The 18,907-nt window shown below is 40.2% G+C and overlaps 1 protein-coding gene across 1 annotated transcript in view; it reads right to left on the minus strand.

The window, feature by feature from the left end:
* aff2 (AF4/FMR2 family, member 2) overlaps positions 1–18,907 on the minus strand; it is a 157,639-nt gene that overhangs the window by 57,489 nt on the left and 81,243 nt on the right. The window contains exons 5-8 of the mRNA XM_068325461.1: positions 12,755–12,799; positions 8,907–8,993; positions 7,151–7,187; positions 5,325–5,385 (exon numbers count right to left, since the gene is read on the minus strand). Coding sequence (XP_068181562.1) covers positions 5,325–5,385; positions 7,151–7,187; positions 8,907–8,993; positions 12,755–12,799 — 230 coding nt within the window. The remainder of the gene's footprint in view (positions 1–5,324; positions 5,386–7,150; positions 7,188–8,906; positions 8,994–12,754; positions 12,800–18,907) is intronic.

Consider the following 18,907-nt stretch of genomic DNA (forward strand, 5'->3'; position numbering starts at 1 on the left):
GTCCAAACTGTATAATTTGGGTATATTAAATTCACAATGACAGTTTGGCTGCTAATTAAACTGATTTTCTACTTGTTGCAGATATAGCATCATGTTTGTTATGGTATTCTGTACACTGTGATCACTGAAGTCCTCTACATTCACCACGTGTTCTGATGCTGTGAGGAAGTCCAGCACTACAAATACAGAACTAAATAAATCCAAGAGGTCCACAGATCACCAAATCAACCCACTTAATAAGAAAGCATGAAATTTGGTTTGAAGTATCTTCTTCACTTTTGCACTCTATTCTGTTCTTAACTGAAAGAAACAAATTAAAAACTCTTCTTTTGTTCCTAGTGGACCATTGAGGTCCAGAGCCTATTTGGAGGGGATTATTGCTGGATGAGTGGCTGGACATAGTAAACACAGTAAACATTTGGCGAAGAATTAGCCTCAACAATGCAATTACTCTTAAATAAGAGTAGTAAGACCTATTCATTACCCCAAACATTCTACGCTGTGGAGTCTTGCAGTAAAAACAAATAATAGCCTGATGGCTGCAGTAAACTAGCCATTGTTAAACATTTATTGTAACCCAATAAACAAAGCAGCATTTTATAGTTTAATACAAGAAGAAGAAAAAGAAGAAGAAATTACATCTCAGGCCAAACAATAGCAATAAAAGGAAAAACAGACTTATTGGCTTTGCAAGGAAAATAGTGCACTAAGTAACATAAAGCTCCAGCGCTCCAACAAACGTCCTCCTAATGGAGATATAATTAACTACTTAGAGGATGGAATGAGACTTTAAATGCTGACCTACAGTAGGACATAAATCCAACCAGCTCATTCTCTTTCAACTAACAAACGATTTGATGCATTTTAAACTTGTTAAATTTCTACATTCTCTCGTGTGGCATTAGGCCTCTCACTTTCAGATTCTCCTTTCTGACCCCAAGTTTGCCATATTTGTCTCCCTTTGTTAAAATATATTTAATCACATGTATAAATAATTTAGCACTTGACAGAATCCATCAGATCTACATAATAACGCCAGAGCTTAATGTGAAACATTCACTATATATATATATATATATATATATATATATATATATATATATATATATATATATATATATATATATATATATATATATATATATATATATATATAATGGAAACCTGGAGCCTCCGTCAAATACCGAAGCTAAGTTGTCAAGTACCTTCAGAAGATCTGCTAGAAGATGTGAATGCTGCAATAAGAACCATCCCCACAGGGAACATAACTGAGACCAACAAGCTGATCCACAGTACAGCAACAGTAATCCTCGAGATGCTGGGATACAAGATCAACACAGGGCATAACAAACAATACCCTCCATGGAAGAGACGGTTAGAGGCCAAGATAAAGGCGACACGGAGAGAAGTCAGCCAGCTAGCCAAGCTACAGAAGGGGAACATGGTGAATAAAGGGGCACCCAGGAAATACAGCAAGCTCTCCATACCTGAAGCACTCGAAACTGCCAAACAGAGACTAACAGCTCTGGCTACCCGACTGAAGCGATACACCAAGGAGATTGAGGCCAGGAGAATAAACAAGACCTTCTCCACTCAACCAGCAAAGGTGTACTCTCAGTGGCAGGGAAATAGCATCCGGCCAGACCCACCAAGAGCTGAGGTAGAGAAATACTGGAAGGGCATATGGGAAAGAGTAGCATCACACAACACCGATGCCCAGTGGCTAGTGGACCTAAGGACTGACCACAGCTGCCTCCCAGAACAAGAACCAGTAACCATCTCAATGGCAGACATCCAAGAAAGAGTGTCAAAGATGAAGAGTTGGTCAGCACCGGGCCCCGATATGATCCATACATACTGGCTCAAGAAGCTGACAGCACTCCGCGATCGTCTAGCAGCACAGATGAACCAGCTGCTAAGGGATGGGACGCACCCAGAATGGTTGACTGAAGGCAGGACAGTCCTGATCATGAAAGACCCACAGAAGGAATCTACCCCATCCAACTACCGGCCAATAACCTGTCTCAGTACAACATGGAAGCTCCTGTCAGGCATCATGGCGGCTAAGATGAGTAGGCACATGGATCAATACATGAGTGGGACACAGAAAGGAATTGGTAGTAACACCAGGGGAGCCAAGCACCAGCTACTGGTGGACAGAGCAGTACACAGAGACTGTAAGAATAGGCAGACCAACTTGTGCACCGCCTGGATTGACTACCAGAAAGCCTACGACTCAATGCCACACACGTGGATACTGGAATGTCTGGAACTGTATAAGATCAACAGGACACTAAGAGCCTTCATCAAGAACTCAATGGGGAAGTGGAAGACAACCCTGGAGACTAACTCCAAGCCAATTGCCCAAGTTAACATCAAGTGGGGCATATACCAAGGGGATGCACTATCACCACTGCTGTTCTGCATAGGCCTGAACCCCCTCAGTCACATCATCACAAAGAGTGGCTACGGATACCAATTCCGAAGCGGGACAACAATCAGCCATCTCCTCTACATGGATGACATCAAGCTGTATGCCAGGAATGAGCGAGAAATTGACTCACTGATCCACACCACCAGGATCTACAGCGACGACATAGGGATGTCATTCGGATTAGACAAATGTGGCCGGATGGTATCAAGAAGAGGCAAGATGATCAGAACTGAAGGGGTCAACCTACCAGGGGGCAGGATAGAAGACATCAAGGACAGCTACAAATACCTTGGAATCCCACAGGCTAATGGCAACCATGAGGAGGCCGCAAGGAAGTCATCCACAGCCAAATACCTCCAGAGAGTAAGGCAAGTCCTGAGAAGTCAGCTGAATGGCAAGAACAAGGTCCGAGCCATTAACATGTATGCACTGCCGGTCATCAGATACCCCGCTGGGATCATAAGCTGGCCAAAGGAGGAGATAGAAGCCACAGATATCAAGACTAGAAAGCTCCTCACCATGCATGGAGGGTTTCACCCCAAGTCCAGCATCCTGAGGCTGTACACTAAGCGGAAAGAGGGAGGCCGAGGACTAGTGAGCATCAGGGCCACTGTCCAGGATGAGACATCAAAAATCCAAGAGTACATCAGGAAGATGGCCCCAACAGATGAACTGCTCAGTGAATGCCTTAGACAGCAGAAACCTGAGGAGGAAGAGGAGGAGGAGGAGACAACATGGAGGGACAAGCCCCTACACGGCATGTACCACCGTCAGATAGAGGAAGTGGCTGATATCAAGAAGACCTACCAATGGCTGAATAAAGCTGGACTGACAGACAGCACAGAGGCACTGATCATGGCAGCACAAGAACAGGCCCTAAGTACAAGGGCAATAGAGGCCAATATCTACCACAGTAGATCTGACCCAAGGTGCAGGCTATGTAAAGAAGCCCCAGAGTCAGTCCAGCATGTGGTAGCAGGGTGTAAGATGCTCGCCAGCTCAGCATACATGGAAAGGCACAACCAAGTAGCTGTGATAGTGTACAGGAACATCTGTACCCGGTATGGACTAGAAGTACCCAAATCCCAATGGGACATACCACCGAAGGTGGTTGAGAACGGCAAGGCTAAGATCCTGTGGGACTTCAGCTTCCAGACCGACAAACAGCTACTGGCTAACAAACCGGACATAGTGGTGATGGACAAAGAGCAGAAGAGAGCAGTGGTGATAGATGTGGCGATTCCAGCTGACGCCAACATCAGGAAGAAGGAACACGAAAAGATTGAGAAATATCAAGGGTTGAAAGAACAGCTGGAACAGATGTGGAAGGTTAAGGTTAATGTGGTCCCCGTGGTAGTAGGAGCACTTGGGGCAGTGACCCCCAAACTGGAAGAGTGGCTCCAGCAGATTCCTGGAACAACATCTGAAGCCTCAGTCCAGAAGAGCGCAGTCCTAGGAACAGCTAAAATACTGCGCAGAACCCTCAGACTCCCAGGCCTCTGGTAGAGGACCCGAGCTTGAGGATGACACACAGATACCACCCCACAAGGGTGAGAGGGACATTTTTATATATATATATATATATATATATATATATATATATATATATATATATATATATATATATATATATATATATATATATATATATATATATATATATATATATATATATATATGTATAATGGGTGGAGACCTACCGACCCTACTGTTGGTACACCAGATAACTTCCCATTTTTGCAATGGCATGTATACTTTCAATATGATGGTGGCACTTTTTGAAAGATGGTATGACAAAAAAAAAAGATGTCAATCAGTTAACTACTGCTTCATCTGTTTCCTGCTATGACCAAAACCAATAAATATTGCAAACAGATTCCATCCGCTTTAACCAGTTAGCTGATGTTATGATTTGGCTCTCATCATTTCAAATGTCATCACTTGCTGTGAAACCAGGTTCCCTAAATGATGATATCTATCTATATGCTCTGCTACCGCTACCTGTTGTGTCTTGGCTGTTTGGGTCCTGCTACACACACATGCAAACGTTATTAGAATAAGCTGTGGCTGCTCCAAATGACAAATGACTAAAAATGCAACTGACTGATAATTAAACAATCACGATTGGGTAAAAATATGACTCAAGATAACAAAATAATTAGTTTCACCAGAAATTAGAGAGACAATCAGATGTTGTACCATCTTATAATTGCATAGCTTGCTGTAACCTTTTAATGGACAGGTCCATTTTCATGCTTATGTATTACAGATCAGGCCAGCACTGATTCGTCTCCAACAGCTATGATAGACTACAGACTTCCATGTCATGTGGTGACATGGAAGGAAGTGCTGCATTGTTGTGGAAGAAAATAATGTCATATCTTATTCCATTTGAAACCTCCTCATAGAGCTGCTAATGTTACACTGATTCAGAAGGCAGGAGCAGCTTCACACATGTTAAAGTAGGACTTTTACACACAATGGATGAAACATCATGTTCCATGGGAGACATTAGGTGAGCCATCCGTTTCTGAATCATTAAGCAGATCCTAAGCAAATGCAGGAAGAATCCGGGCTATGAGGTGGACTTTCCAATCTCATCCTGCCGTGACTCCTGCTGCACAGCTCTGAGAGAAGTGGAGTGGGCTTCAGCCAGAGATGTTGCAATATGCTCCTGGCTCACATTAAATTAATGTAGCTGCACTTTCTCGCTCTGATCCACACAATCTTTTTTCCTCCTACCAGCGGTGAATTTCTTCGAAGAGTCATGCTTAATTTTACCTTGAGGCAAATGTAGCAGCAGGTCAGAAGTTCTGTGTGTGTGTGTGTGTGTGTGTGTGTGTGTGTGTGTCTGTGTGTGTGTATGTGTGTATCAGAAAGAGATACTCACGACTTCTGTGGTGCCATCGGTGTTTTTGCAGCGGGTTTGTTAGCTGATACTGTGCATCTTTCTGCAACACAACAGAAGAAGACATCCTAGTCTCGAGGTGCATGTGTGTTGAGCTGAAAGTGATTACCGCTTGACAATCAGCCAGACTCAAATCACTGTATTAGTATTTCCACACTGGAAAACATGACAATCTGTTCTTGTGTTATTAAATTAGTCCGTGTGTGTGTGTGTGTGTCTGTGTGTGTGTGTTATTCACTGCCTGTCAACAATGTGAGGTGATGATTTATTTTCCAGAAGGGATTAAAAGCTTGGTTCTTTGCTGGTTTCCTTTAGAGAGAAACATAAATATATTTCGGTCTAATCTGTTCATAAGTGTACACTGTATTTTTCTGACATCCGTCACACAGTGTGTGATGACTGACAGGGAGAGGGGTAAATGTGGCCAGCTGTTCTTTCTTGTATATTAGTTTATTTCATCAGTACTTGGTGGTTGTGTTGATTTTTCAAGCAAATAAAATATTCTACACTTTTGCCGGATCATTTATTTATTTATCACACCCCAAATACTTAGGAAAGCCTGGATGCCCATGTCAAAGAAGAACCACAGCCACGGATCACCGTAGGCAAGATGTCTTCCTCCTCCAGACAGAGAGCTCATCCATTGGCTCCAAAAGATACAGTTTGGTCTGAGCATCCCTAAACGTGTTTGTCTCGTCTGGTTTTGAGCTGCTGGACTGGACTCTTCTAGTGCTTTGGGTCAGCAGTGATGAAAGTCAGCCAGAATCTAAAGTCAGTCGATGATGGTTGCAGAGTGTCTCTGGAGAGCTGCTATATTCCTAATTTCACAACAACAGTAGTCATTGAAAATATTATTTTGTGTGGAATGCAGAAAGAAGTTTAGATTTTGGGGGCTACAGTGGCTCAGTGGTAAAGCGGTAGAACAGGTCGTCCAATGTTCCAAAGATCGACAGTTCAATTCCCGCTTGGGGATTTCCCTTCGGGAATTACTAAAGTATACTAAATTAAAATTAAATTATGATTTGTCACTTTGAGCTATTAAACTTCTGTTTGATTTTTTTAAAAATGCAAACGGTTGATTAATATTAGATCTTTTTGCAAACCTAATATAATGATGGGGTTGAGCCGTTTTTGCTTCTGATTGTGAATGATAACACATTAAACCTGTTAACAGTTTTGTAAATGTGGTACAGAGTTTTCTTTTCTGTAAATCTGGACTTCAAAATGTAAAATCTGAAAAAATATGTTCATGGATAATTATAAAGGATATTCAGATAAATTGGGTTTATGGCAAGTACAGAAAATCGATAGCTATCACAAACACCTTCTCATCAGATTAGTCTTCCAGTTAAGTGTTTTATGATTGAATGTTCAATATAAAACATTGAGGCCACTGGGATACCCAGTTTATCAGTATGTCAGTGTAAAACGTGACAGTAGATGCAACAGTCCAAACACAAGAACATGATTAACAGTCTGTCCTCCACTCACCACTCAAATGTTTAACTGTCTGTGAGTAGCAGTAAATCACACTAGTGTTTTAATCCACAGTGGATATGTGTAAACATCACTGATGCTATTAATAATAAAGAGCAGACAATCAAACACAGCACGTGTGAACGATCGACTTGGATTAGTGGTTCGAAGAACAGAGAGATAAAAGCAGACAATCATGCTCCTGTGGCTATAAATCCAAGTGAACATCAGCTGCTTTTCTCACATTCCTTCTGGGTGGTATTGCCTTGATGGCCTCACTGGTGTTGATTAGCATAGAGCTAGAAGGTGAGCGTTGATGCTGGGAAACTTACTCTGGGTGTTGTAGCCCGAGGTCAATTGCTGTGACTCCTAGAGAGAGAGGGAGAGAGAGGCAGAAGGCGGTGTGTTCAATGAATAAACCAACAGATGCCATTATTGATTTCACAGTAGCATAGAAATGAAATTAAACTGAATTCAGATCCTCTCATCTCCCCGAGTCGATGCTCCACATCATTCTTAAAACTCTCTGGCAGGATTAGTGTGACGCTGGGGGCTGAAAGTGCCACAACAGTCTTTCCTAATTCATTAACTATTGGGTTAGAGTCAGTGCCTCTGTGTTTACACTGCTGTTTCTCCTCACATCAACACCAGTGTGGTGTTTTGCATTTTAAAGTGATTCATAAAAGCATTCTGCAGCAGCAAAAAAGCACACCTGCTGTTACATGCAGAATATTACTGCCATTTTCTGAGATGAATGTTCAATATAACATTTATATTGGCTGTAACGTGATGAATATTCACATTATTTACATTACGCAGCTTCAAAAACCATTTTAATGGGTGGTGAAGAAATTTCTTCCAACATCCGTCTTCTGAGTTCCTACTTTTTTGAAGACTCTCATTATTTATTGATCATTGTTGTCATGTCTCTATCTATCTGTCTATCTGTCTATCTATCTATCTATCTATCTATCTATCTATCTATCTATCTATCTATCTATCTATCTATCTATCTATCTATCTATCTATCTATCTATCTATCTATCTATCTATCTATCTATCTATCTATCTATCTATCTATCTATCTATCTATCTATCTGTACAAACTGCTCTACAATGAAGGTGTTGTGATTGCATAATTCATAAAAAATATTTTATTTGAATAAAAATAATAATCGTGTTCTTCTGCGGTTCAGATTTAATAGGCTGGCTGACTGGCACTAGCATGCTGTCAGCAATATGTTTAACTCTTGCTTTTAATCCTCTTTAACAATAAAATGTTCAAAAAACAATAATGTTAATAAATAATCCATTTAAAACTACTTCTGATAGATGAGTTTGAATAATAATAACATAACCCATCAAATGTGTAGTTTTAAACAGAAACAAGGTTCCATCTAATAATCCATCAGCACCAGTCTGTATGTCGTCGTAAATATAAATAATATTGTATTAAATGTAAATAGTAGAGATTGATTTATAATTGACACATTCTGTTCCACCAGAGGTACTAAACTAATAAATCCTTTCTGAGTTCTAAAACTGACGGCCCAAAAGTGTTTTCCCATTAATGGTGTTTAACTAACTACAAAGCAAAAGATTTATTAGACGTCACCAGATTAATTATACTTCAATAACATTTACAAACGGTGCTATCTCTAATATTATTACTGTAAAAATATGAACAGCAGCGGCTCAGACTCATGCAGCGAGTGCCTCTCTTCATGTCCACTTTCTCACATGAAGATAATTAAAGAGGCTAAATTAACATTTTAATTCCATTGGCTGTCACTTGTAACACTGCACAGGATGAAACAACAGTAATTCAATCAATCTCAGCGATCACCACAGAAGTGAATTTATGAATCAGATCTAATTAGCAGACTGAAGGCTCTCAGAGACGGCCTCAGTGAAGGTTCCTCACAGCGTTCCATCTCTCCCCACAAATCAGTGACTCATGAACAAACAAAGGAGGAAGCAGACGTGATAAAAACATTTAAGAAATGTGTAGATGTCATCTTTGCTTCTAAACCCAAACGAAAGCATCAAGATGTTTATTACTATAGATGGGGGAGACGTCACACTGACCTTGTTTGGGATTGGGAACTTGGTCTGTTCAGCCTTTCCAGGAGTGTGTATAGCTGTGAGAGGAGGAGGCCAGGAGTGTGTCATCTCCTAAATAAACAAACACACACATTATTCAACAATTATATAAATCATTTGGTTTTTTATAAAATGGGCTTCCTGAATCAGTGTAACATGCAACTCACAGTCATTTAATCTAGAAAATATCTTCTGAATTTCAAATTTGAGCAAAGAAACAGTTCACAGGACGTGTCTGATGAAGGTGTCAGAATTAAAATCAAGGTGACATTCACGTGACCATGATCAAAGACAGGATTGGTGGGAGATTCAGACTGTGAGGACAACCGTGAGGTGATGGGATCAGTGCGCTGTGATTGAACCGAGTGCAGTTGCTGAATTACAAAAGTAACAGCTGACTCCACTGTGCTGCTTACAGTTAAACAGCAGTGTCTCAGGGAGCTGCAGCTGGTTCAGAAGAAACATGTCGGTGTGACGCAGCAGCAGAATCTGTTACCTACCCATCTATCGATCGATTGATCCAACTATCTGTCTGTCTGTCTATCTATCATCGAGTAAAAACTGTCCTACAGAGAAGGTTAGTGTTGAGAGGACAGAATTCATTCAGACACATTTTATTGGAAAACAATAATAAATGCATTCTGCTGCAGTTCAGGTTTAACAGACTGGCTGACTGGCACTAGCATGCTGTCAGCAATATGTTTATCTCTTAGTTGTAATCCTCATTAACAACAAAATCATTTCCAAAAAAACAATAAAGTTATAATAAATAAACATTAAATAATTCATTTAAAAGTCTTTCTGACAGATGAGTTTGTATAATAATAATAATAATAATTATTATTATTATTATTATAACAACAACAACAATAATAATAATAATACTACTACTACTACTACTAATAATAATAACAATAATAATAATGATAATAATAATCGAGGAAGAGAAAGACCAGAGGAGGAAGACCAAAGAGGAGGATTATGTATGTAGTGAAAGAGGACATGAAGGTAGTTGGTGTGAGAGAAGAGGATTCAAAGACAGGGTTAGATGGAGGACACTGATTCACTGTGGCGACTCCTGAAGGGAAAAGCTGAAAGGAAAAGAAGAAGAACGATAACAATAACGCAACCCATCAAATGTGCAGTTTTAAACAGACACAGGGTTGTTTTTAATAATCAATCAGTACCAGTCTGTACATCTCTGTCATAAATATAAATAATCACACCATCGTATTAAGGTAAATAATGGAGATTGATCTATAATTGACACATTCTATTCTACCAGAGATACTAAACTAATAGATTCTTAGTGAATTCTAAACCTGATGACCCAAACGTCCACATTTCCCCTCATGTCACTGCCATAAAGCAGCAGGTCAACATGTCAAAGCAGTGAAAGGTCACTGACATCACGGTTTCCAACATGCATCTCTTCACCTGCTCTGGATGAGATGACTCACATTCATCAGATGACTCATGTTCCTGTGCGTGTGTCGGTAAAAGGGTGCGTAATTACTGGAGATTCTTGTGTGTAGTCCATGTGTGGTTTTCACCTCTCTTCAGCTGTAACATATTTAATTTGACGACATATGGTAAGTTGCTAGGCAACTCTTACATCATCATGCCCGTCGTGAGCTCCTCTGGATGGTATTCCTGATGGTGTCTGTATCTGTATATCATGACACACACATGAATAAGTTTGTGTGTGTCAGGAAATGTCACAGACGTAATCACTGCAATTATGTCTGTGACCCAATCACACACACATGTGAACACAGACCCACACGTCACTGTGCATTAACGTCTGTTATCTGTTGCAGTCTTTATTTATACTCAGTGATGCTTTTCATTTGTTAATGACTTTATTTTTGTCTTTTTGCTGTCACTTCTGGTAAATCCATTTATTCTTGGTGTGAAAAAAGAACACAGAAAATGCACAAAGTATGCTTGTTATTACAAAGAAACAGGCACAACTAGCAGCTCCACAGAGCTCAGACCTCCATCGGGGTGGAATCTTTACATTAAATGACTCTCTAAGCTAAGGTTCCCCTACAGCAGTGCTTCTCAACTATTTTCTGTTACGCCCCCCAGCAAGAAGAAAAGAATTTGCATCCCCCCACTCTCCGCTGTGACTTTTAATAATATAACTTGCCAATAACATTGTTATAAGTACATCTCTGCATAACGTTGTATCCTTATTAACATTAAAGAAAACAAAAAAGGAAAAAGGATATACAGTTCAATTTATAACCAGAGAATAATTATATTAACATTATGTTTTTAATCTATAGCAGAAAATATTTTAAGTTCATCAATTGGCCTGAAATTAAAAACTCCAGCTGTTTATCAGCGTGATTGGGGTATAATGTCTTCAAGTGGCGTATTAATGTATTAGGCTTTTGTCTCATTATCTTTCTGTCTTTCTAACCCCACACCACAGAGCTACTACTCCCTGCACACACCTGACAATGAGAGTGTCACTGCTAACTACTGGAGTGGATGTGCAATTACACTTCATTTTAGAACGGCAAAAAAAAAGCATGTTCCCCCCTGACTCACCCCCCCTTGACATCGCACCGTGTCCCCCGGGGGGGTACGCCCCACCATTTCAGAAGCGCTGCCCTACAGCAAAACAACACTGACAAACAAACAACACCTCTTGTTGTTTATCAGAATTCAGAATTTGTATTCTTCTGATTGGTCTATTGGCTGTGTGTAGATAACAGTCTGAATAAAAAACAGATTACACAAAAGGGGCAAGATAAGTCACAATAAATATAAAAAAAATGTTAACAGCAAAAAATATATATAACACTTCTGTTTCTATATCTGTTAATCACGTCCTAATCATCAAAAATTCTGCTTACATGAAAGAATTCATCTAAAAATGTCACTACAGACACTAAACTGATTTCCCCACACATCGCTCTGGTTACTGGTTGATGGCTTTCATGGGGACTAGAAGCCTCTCCTGTGAAAGCAGCTGAGAGTCAGATCTGTGGATTTTTAATTTTTTCCGTTTGTGTTGTGACACAACCCTCTGATACACCTCACCTCACCTTTTGAACTCCCTGATCTTTCCATCTGACACGCTAAACAGTACAGACCGAATTCAATAGTGCACTGATATTATTGACAAAGGCTCTTCTTGCAGCTCGCAGCACACTATCTGTCACACAGCCTGTTGGCCAGCATATTGATTTATGAACGGGAGAGTGAAGTGAATGACAGAAGGCTGAGTGGAATGAAGAGAGGAAGAGACAGGGAGGGAAACAGAGCGCTAACACAGTGACTGACTGACAATGAAGGGAGAGGATATAGACATGGAGACAGAGGGAGGGAAGGGAGAGATGACTGGGAGAGGCAAGAGGAGAAAGTCTCCGTCTCTGCAGCTACAAATCATCTGACTGGAGGGAAGATTTGTGGGGAAACTAGAAAGAACATAGCTACGAAATAAAAATACAGGCAAGGAATGGACAGCAAGAGGGAAAACTTTGGAATAAAAATGTTGTTGGATTTCATTTTGATGACGTGCAGAAAGAAAAAGAGTAGAGAGAGATATGAAAGAAAGAAAAGGAAGACGGGAAATTCTTGGAAAAGATTTCTGCATGAAGTCATTCTGTAAAAACAAAAACTTGTATAATCATTGATCAGAGCCAACTGACTTTCTTTCTCTGCCTTGCTCTACATCCTCCTCCTCCTTCCCTTTCTTCCTCAAATCCAGACTCTTGAGAGAGACTAAAGTCTTTGTGAGCAAACAGAAAACAGCTGACAATCAGTGCAACCGTGTGTGTGCGTGTGTGTCCGTGTGTGTGTAAAACAAAGCAGCATACCCGCAAAATCTCTTCAACACAGCTGGAGTCATTTGGTAGGCTGACCTGGAAAAACAGAAAGAGAGAATTTAACACTGTTGACAGCAAAGAAACGTCACATGAAGCAGCAGAACAGAGATTCACACATGGTCAAAGAAATCAACGTTTGATTGTTGTCTGGACCTCAACCTGAGGCATTCATAATATCACAACACAACAGATTCCCCATGCCCCATCAGGTATTTTGGTTTTGTTGGCTCCACTAACTATCAGGTTTTAGTAGCTCTATCTAGCTAACAAACTCCTTGATCCATGAGTTACTGTTTGCAACTGACTTATTGTGAAACTTAAAACCTGTGACAGTCTGAAATGTGTGCTAAAAAAACTGAGGGTTTAAGTTTATCAGAGAACAAAACATCGTCCACGAAGGCAACATAGTCTGATAAGTTAAAACTTTTTGTACATATAGAAGGAGAAATATGGTTGTGCAGTTCGACTGTATGTAAATGAAAAGTGTTTAATAAATGGAACATTATATTATAGCGTAGGTTCACTGAGTACTGGGAAAAATGCTAAGCTGCTACGTGCACCAGTTTACACTCAAGGCCAGCGCCTACCGACTGGTCCTAGAGCGGATCAGCGGGACGGACGATGCTCATACGATCAGCTGTTTCACAGCAGCATCAAACTCAAACATAACTAAACTTGTTCCAGCATAGCAGTGAAGAATATAACTTTTGTATGCAAGACATGTTCCCTGATTGAGGAGTTTGTCAGGATAGTTTTGAAGATGTGGTGGACTTCCTGACAGAGGAGCAGGGACAGAACTTGAGATCCAATAACAAACTGTTACATCCTACAGCTCAATTGATCTATTTATCAGGTCTGCTGTGATTTAAAACACACTATTAACACTGTTAAAATATTAGCCTGCTGTAAACTACATAAAGAAACCTGTAACCTGTAATTCTATGAAGCTCATAATGTACTCCATCCTTGCAAGTTTCATTTATCTACAGTAGTGCTGTAAGAGGGTTAGCCAGCCATGCCTCAGATTACAGCAGATAAACAACTCCATAAAACTTTCTTTTGTATTTTTCATTTATTATAAAACTAAAACAAAAAACTCAAAAACACTACATTAGTCAAATTCAAAGTTTGACAGTCTTGTTGTGCCTCGTTACTGATAATAGCTGACAAATAAATTAGTGGACAACTTCAACAAATCTGTTGACATGAAACTCAAATTCATTTGACATGTTTATTTACAGCGATGCTCTAACATGATTATAAATATGTTTACACTTTGCATGATTTAGAAATACTTGTTGATGCTTGTGGGCTACATTTAGAAAGCTGAACTGTTTACATTTGCACCATAAAAACCTCCCCAAATAGTTCTAGTGGTTTGGCCCGTGTCTGCTAACAATGGGACTATTTCAGGTCTGTAACTCATTGGACGGACAGTGTTTTATTTATTTAAGCTCAAACGTATAAAACTACTCAGACTGAATTCAACAGCTCACTTCTAATCTGTGCTAGTATGCGCTCTGGTCAATGAAGTCTTTCCTGATGAAGAAGGCTGACGACTGTAAAACACTTGGACGTACTGTTCAGAAAGATAACAAAATAAATCATCATCAGGTAAATAAATCATCAATGTAAATCTATGACAACAGCATCACACAAGAAACAAAAGTCAAATATGTGTCTATCATTGGAACTCCTTTTTGCAGTATATACATAGTTACTGCAAATACAAATTGCAGGGGTGATCTTGTATTTCTTCCTAACATGTCATTATTTCAGAAACATATGATTTTGATATCTTGAAGCTAAAAGACACAGGAATAAATGTTCTTTGCCAAATGATTTCTTCCAAAAAGCCATTGGAAACAAATTAAAGCAATTCGCTGGTCCAGATCTGGGCTTGGATCAATCCAGCAAACAGCTCATTAAAGAAGAAAGAGAGTAAGGGACAGCTGGAGGAAGGAGAGAAGACTGAAAGACTGAAAGCAATTCACTGCACAACTCATGTCTAATATATTGCAGCACCATAACCTCTGTCCCCACCATGACTAACAGCATGAGCACGAACAGAGGAACAATTTACTAACCACGATGATGAGGATGACATCATCTTCAGCCCTAAATCACTGACTTAAAATAACAAAACAATAAAAGTACTTCTAGCTGGGTTGTGTGTGTGTGTGTGTGTGTGTGTGTGTGTGTGTGTGTGTGTGTGTGTGTGTGTGTCTGTGTGTGTGTGTGTGTGTGTGTGTGTGTGTGTGTGTGTGTGAGAGAGAGAGAGCGAGAGAGAGAGAGAGAGAGAGAGAGAGAGAGAGAGAGAGAGAGAGAGAGAGAGAGAGAGAGAGAGAGAGAGAGAGAGAGAGAGAGAGAGAGAGAGAGAGAGAGAGAGAGAGAGAGATCCAAACCTGTTTGAGCTCAACAACAAACATGTGGGTGTTTTCTAGACTTGAGCTGTTTCCACATAAGCTCATTAGTCTGCATCAACCTTATATTATTATGACGGTGAGTCAAAAGGAAAACACAGTGGGAAAATGAAGACATGCCTTCAAATTAATAATGTGAGGCTACATAAACCAAAAACAATAACACAGCATGACAGTATGAGACAGATGTGCAACGTTAAAGTGTGTGAAATTAAACATAAGTGGACCTAAAATAGCTCAGCATGAAATGAAAATGTAGTGTAACACTTATTGGCCATGCAGCAGCATCATGCTCTTCATCTGCATCAACAGCGCAATGCAGACAGTACAGGAAGGTACTGTAGCTGGGAAAGATAATCCCGGACATGACCCTGCTGAATACACCTGAAACTTCCCCCAGAGGAGACTGTCATGCACTCTTGTTGTGTTGCCATTGAATGTGCCTTGATAGACTCTTTCAGGTGTAACTGTTAGCCTAGATGTAATTACAATCCTGAGATCAGGATATTTACTTTGGTCAGTGTCTAGCCCAACATCAATATTATGATTGAATAGGAGGTCGACAATCAGAATTAGTTTATTTATGTTAAATATATGGCTGTTGAGCCGATATATGTTCGGCTACCAGCATTTTAGTATCGATTCAAGAAACCAAAGACTCAGAGACTCAACAACCATTTTTCAATCACATTTATGCCACACCTCAGAAACACTGAAGTGGTGTAAAATGTCTGTGAGATGGTGGAATGTGAGAAATGAGTCTCATTCCACGTTTACAGACTACTTTCATAAGGGATATAAAAAACGGAGGTTTCGCTCAAGATTTAAACCAATCCCTGAACATTACAAGGTGATGTGCCGACTCTGAAGTAGAAGTCATAAGAAACAAATTAATCATTCCTGGTGGAGTGAGCACGTAAAAAAGGATCCTTATAACATAACGTTTTAGAATTATCAAAAAGTTCCTCTATTCCAAAGTGTGACCCATTGGGACCCAAATAACATCCTGAAAGACACTAAAACCCTCCATGGAGACAAAATGCAGAGATTGTTTTCTTTTGGTTTTTCAAAAAGACAACACCTAACGCATTACATACAGGAATTGTCAATGTTCATATGTAACGATTAGTGACTGTACTGAGTTACTGTAGTTTGAGATGACAGCAATTGACAACAATAAAGCTTTTTGTGATCTCATGTTCCTTCATGTCCCCAGACCACAACTTCCATCAATCATTAACAATCATACCAACAGCAACTGTCTTTATCTATAGACCCACACAGTTATTTATCCTTGTTACCATAATAATACCGTAAACAGTAGAGTGATCTGTATTTATCAATAAACACTGTACGGAACAAAATTAAATTTTTTTCCAGGACAAAACAGGAAGAAGCCTCTTTTTAGAGCTGAGAGCGGAAAGGCTGTCAGAGAACGCCACACCGCAAAGGTTGCAGGAACTGTCTGGCCATACAGTTTGATCGAGATCAACCTCAACATATCATCAACTCTCAACTCCTATTTTAAGAGAAGCCTTTTGGCAAGACTTCATTGAAGTCAGTGAAACACTTGTTGAAATATTCTGCTAGTCACTAACGAATACTGATGAAAGTTCAACAATAGCTAGAGGTAAATCAGATGATGAAAATAGATGGACTAAACACCAAACATGTGTGCTTCCGTTCTGTGCAGTGTGTATGTTCTCCTCAAGTCTATGTTCTCCTTGAGTCGAGTCGGTTCTATCCAGGTTCTCCGGCTTCCTCCCACCTCCAGAAAGATGCAATTTCGGTGAATTGATCACTACAAATTGTCTCTGCTTGTGACTGTGTGTGTTTGTGTTTCATGTGGCCCTGTGATGCGTTGGCACTTCATCCAGAGTTTACCCCACCTCTCACCTACAGCCAGCTGGGTGACCAACTTGGGGTACCTATAAAGTGGGGGAAGGGATAGCAGTTCTCTCTCTCTTCTTTTCATTTAGACCTTGGTGGTGATTGTGAGGACTCGTGTGTTTTTGTTTTCCTCCTTTGTATTTCTGGTGGGTTCAGTAGTCCAGTTTTCATTGCTTTATTTCGTCTCTTTAGGTTTTAGTTTGCTTCTGTTAGGGTAGAGGAGAGCACCCTGTACCCTACACTAACCCTATGTGGGCTGGACAGTGGTGGCTCCCTAGCTTATGTTCATTTTGAGTGGCCCACCATCATTTAGGTAGTTTAGGAGGAGGTACACCTTAGCTAGTTTGTCTTAGGCTTTAGGTTTAAAGTTCTCTGTCGACTCAATAAAGGAACATGTTCTTCTCTTGCAATTTTGGTTTGCCTTGATTATCTTTGATCTCGCTTGTATGAGCTGGGTTAAGGGATTGTAATATAATGGGGGTCTTGTCTTAGTTGAGAACTAGTTGAGAACTAAGAGTTTTGTGTTACCTGGCTTTGGAGACCTCTGTATTTCTAGATGTTTTGGTGGTTTAAAGAATTACAGATTGTTTTGGAGCATCTGATTTTGAAAGAGGAGTTGCATCATCAATGATTTTTAACTGAAAAGCTTGAGCAGCAAATTATGATCCACATGTGTGTATTAGAGCTTGGCACTGATTCTCTAGTTACTAGTGGATTCCCTGATTTTGATGTGAGTAAAAACATTTGCTTGGTTCCTCCTCTTAGTGAGAAGGACATGGATAAATATTTGCTTGGAGCAAATGAGCTGGTTCTTGGTCTCGTAGGGTGAAGACACAGTGGTGTCAGAGTTCTGAGTTTGGTTGGAATAAAGAGGATCTTTTTGATTTCTGGTGTGTGTCCAGCAAAGTTGAGGATTTTTAGCAGTTTAAACACTTGATGTTGATAGAGGACTTGAAGAATTTTCTCCCTGAGTGTCAAAATATTTGAATGAACATAAACTTTGTGATGTGCTTAAAGCCTCTGTTTTAGTGGATGAGAATGTTTTGACTCATAAGGTGGATTTTGTGACTTGCTAGAGGCAAGGTTATGGGCTCTGAGTGTGTCAGAAGTCCAGGTCCATCAGAACATGAGGTAATGGTTAAGAAGGAAGAGTTGAGGGAAGGGGATAATGTGATGTGCTCTGTTGTAAGAAAAAGGGGCATATTGTGTTAAACTGTCCTGTGTTGGGAATTGAAAAAAAGTTTGATGGAACCTTGAATGAGTTCTCTGCAACGTCCAGCGACGTGGCAGATTTTGCTCCACTTGTTATGGTTGGTTCTGCCTCCTTGTCTGGTGAGTCATTAGGTCCCGGTGATAATGCTCAGGGACACGGCTGCCTCATAGTTTTTTGTTTTGGAAAGGGTTTTGCAATTCAGTGCAAGACTGAACTGGGTTCTGATGCTTCCTGTGTTGGATTTGGAACAGATGTTGGTGTGCCTTTGCACAGGATCTGTGTGGAGTCTGACCTCGGTTTGGGTGAGGTGAATATGGGCGTGTATCCTGGTTTCCTGATTTAGGGGGTTGAAGTCCCCATTAGGCGGTCTCCTGATGAGCTAGCTGAAAGGTTTCCAAAGGTTTTTGCGGCCTTTCCTGTTACTCAGTCCGCTGTAAACAGGACAAGGCTGCAGTCCATTTGAGTGACAGTTTTATTTGTGATCCTGGCGTTAATTCACAGTTTTCTCCAGAAACTGTTAAGAATAAATCTGTGAATGCAGAGCATTTCCCTGAGGTTGAGCATTTGTCTCCCACTCGTGACCAGTCAATGGCTGAGCCGATAAAGTGAACTCCAGGT

This window comes from Antennarius striatus, chromosome 10 (assembly GCF_040054535.1).
Source record: "Antennarius striatus isolate MH-2024 chromosome 10, ASM4005453v1, whole genome shotgun sequence".
In the NCBI taxonomy this organism is placed as follows: domain Eukaryota; kingdom Metazoa; phylum Chordata; class Actinopteri; order Lophiiformes; family Antennariidae; genus Antennarius; species Antennarius striatus.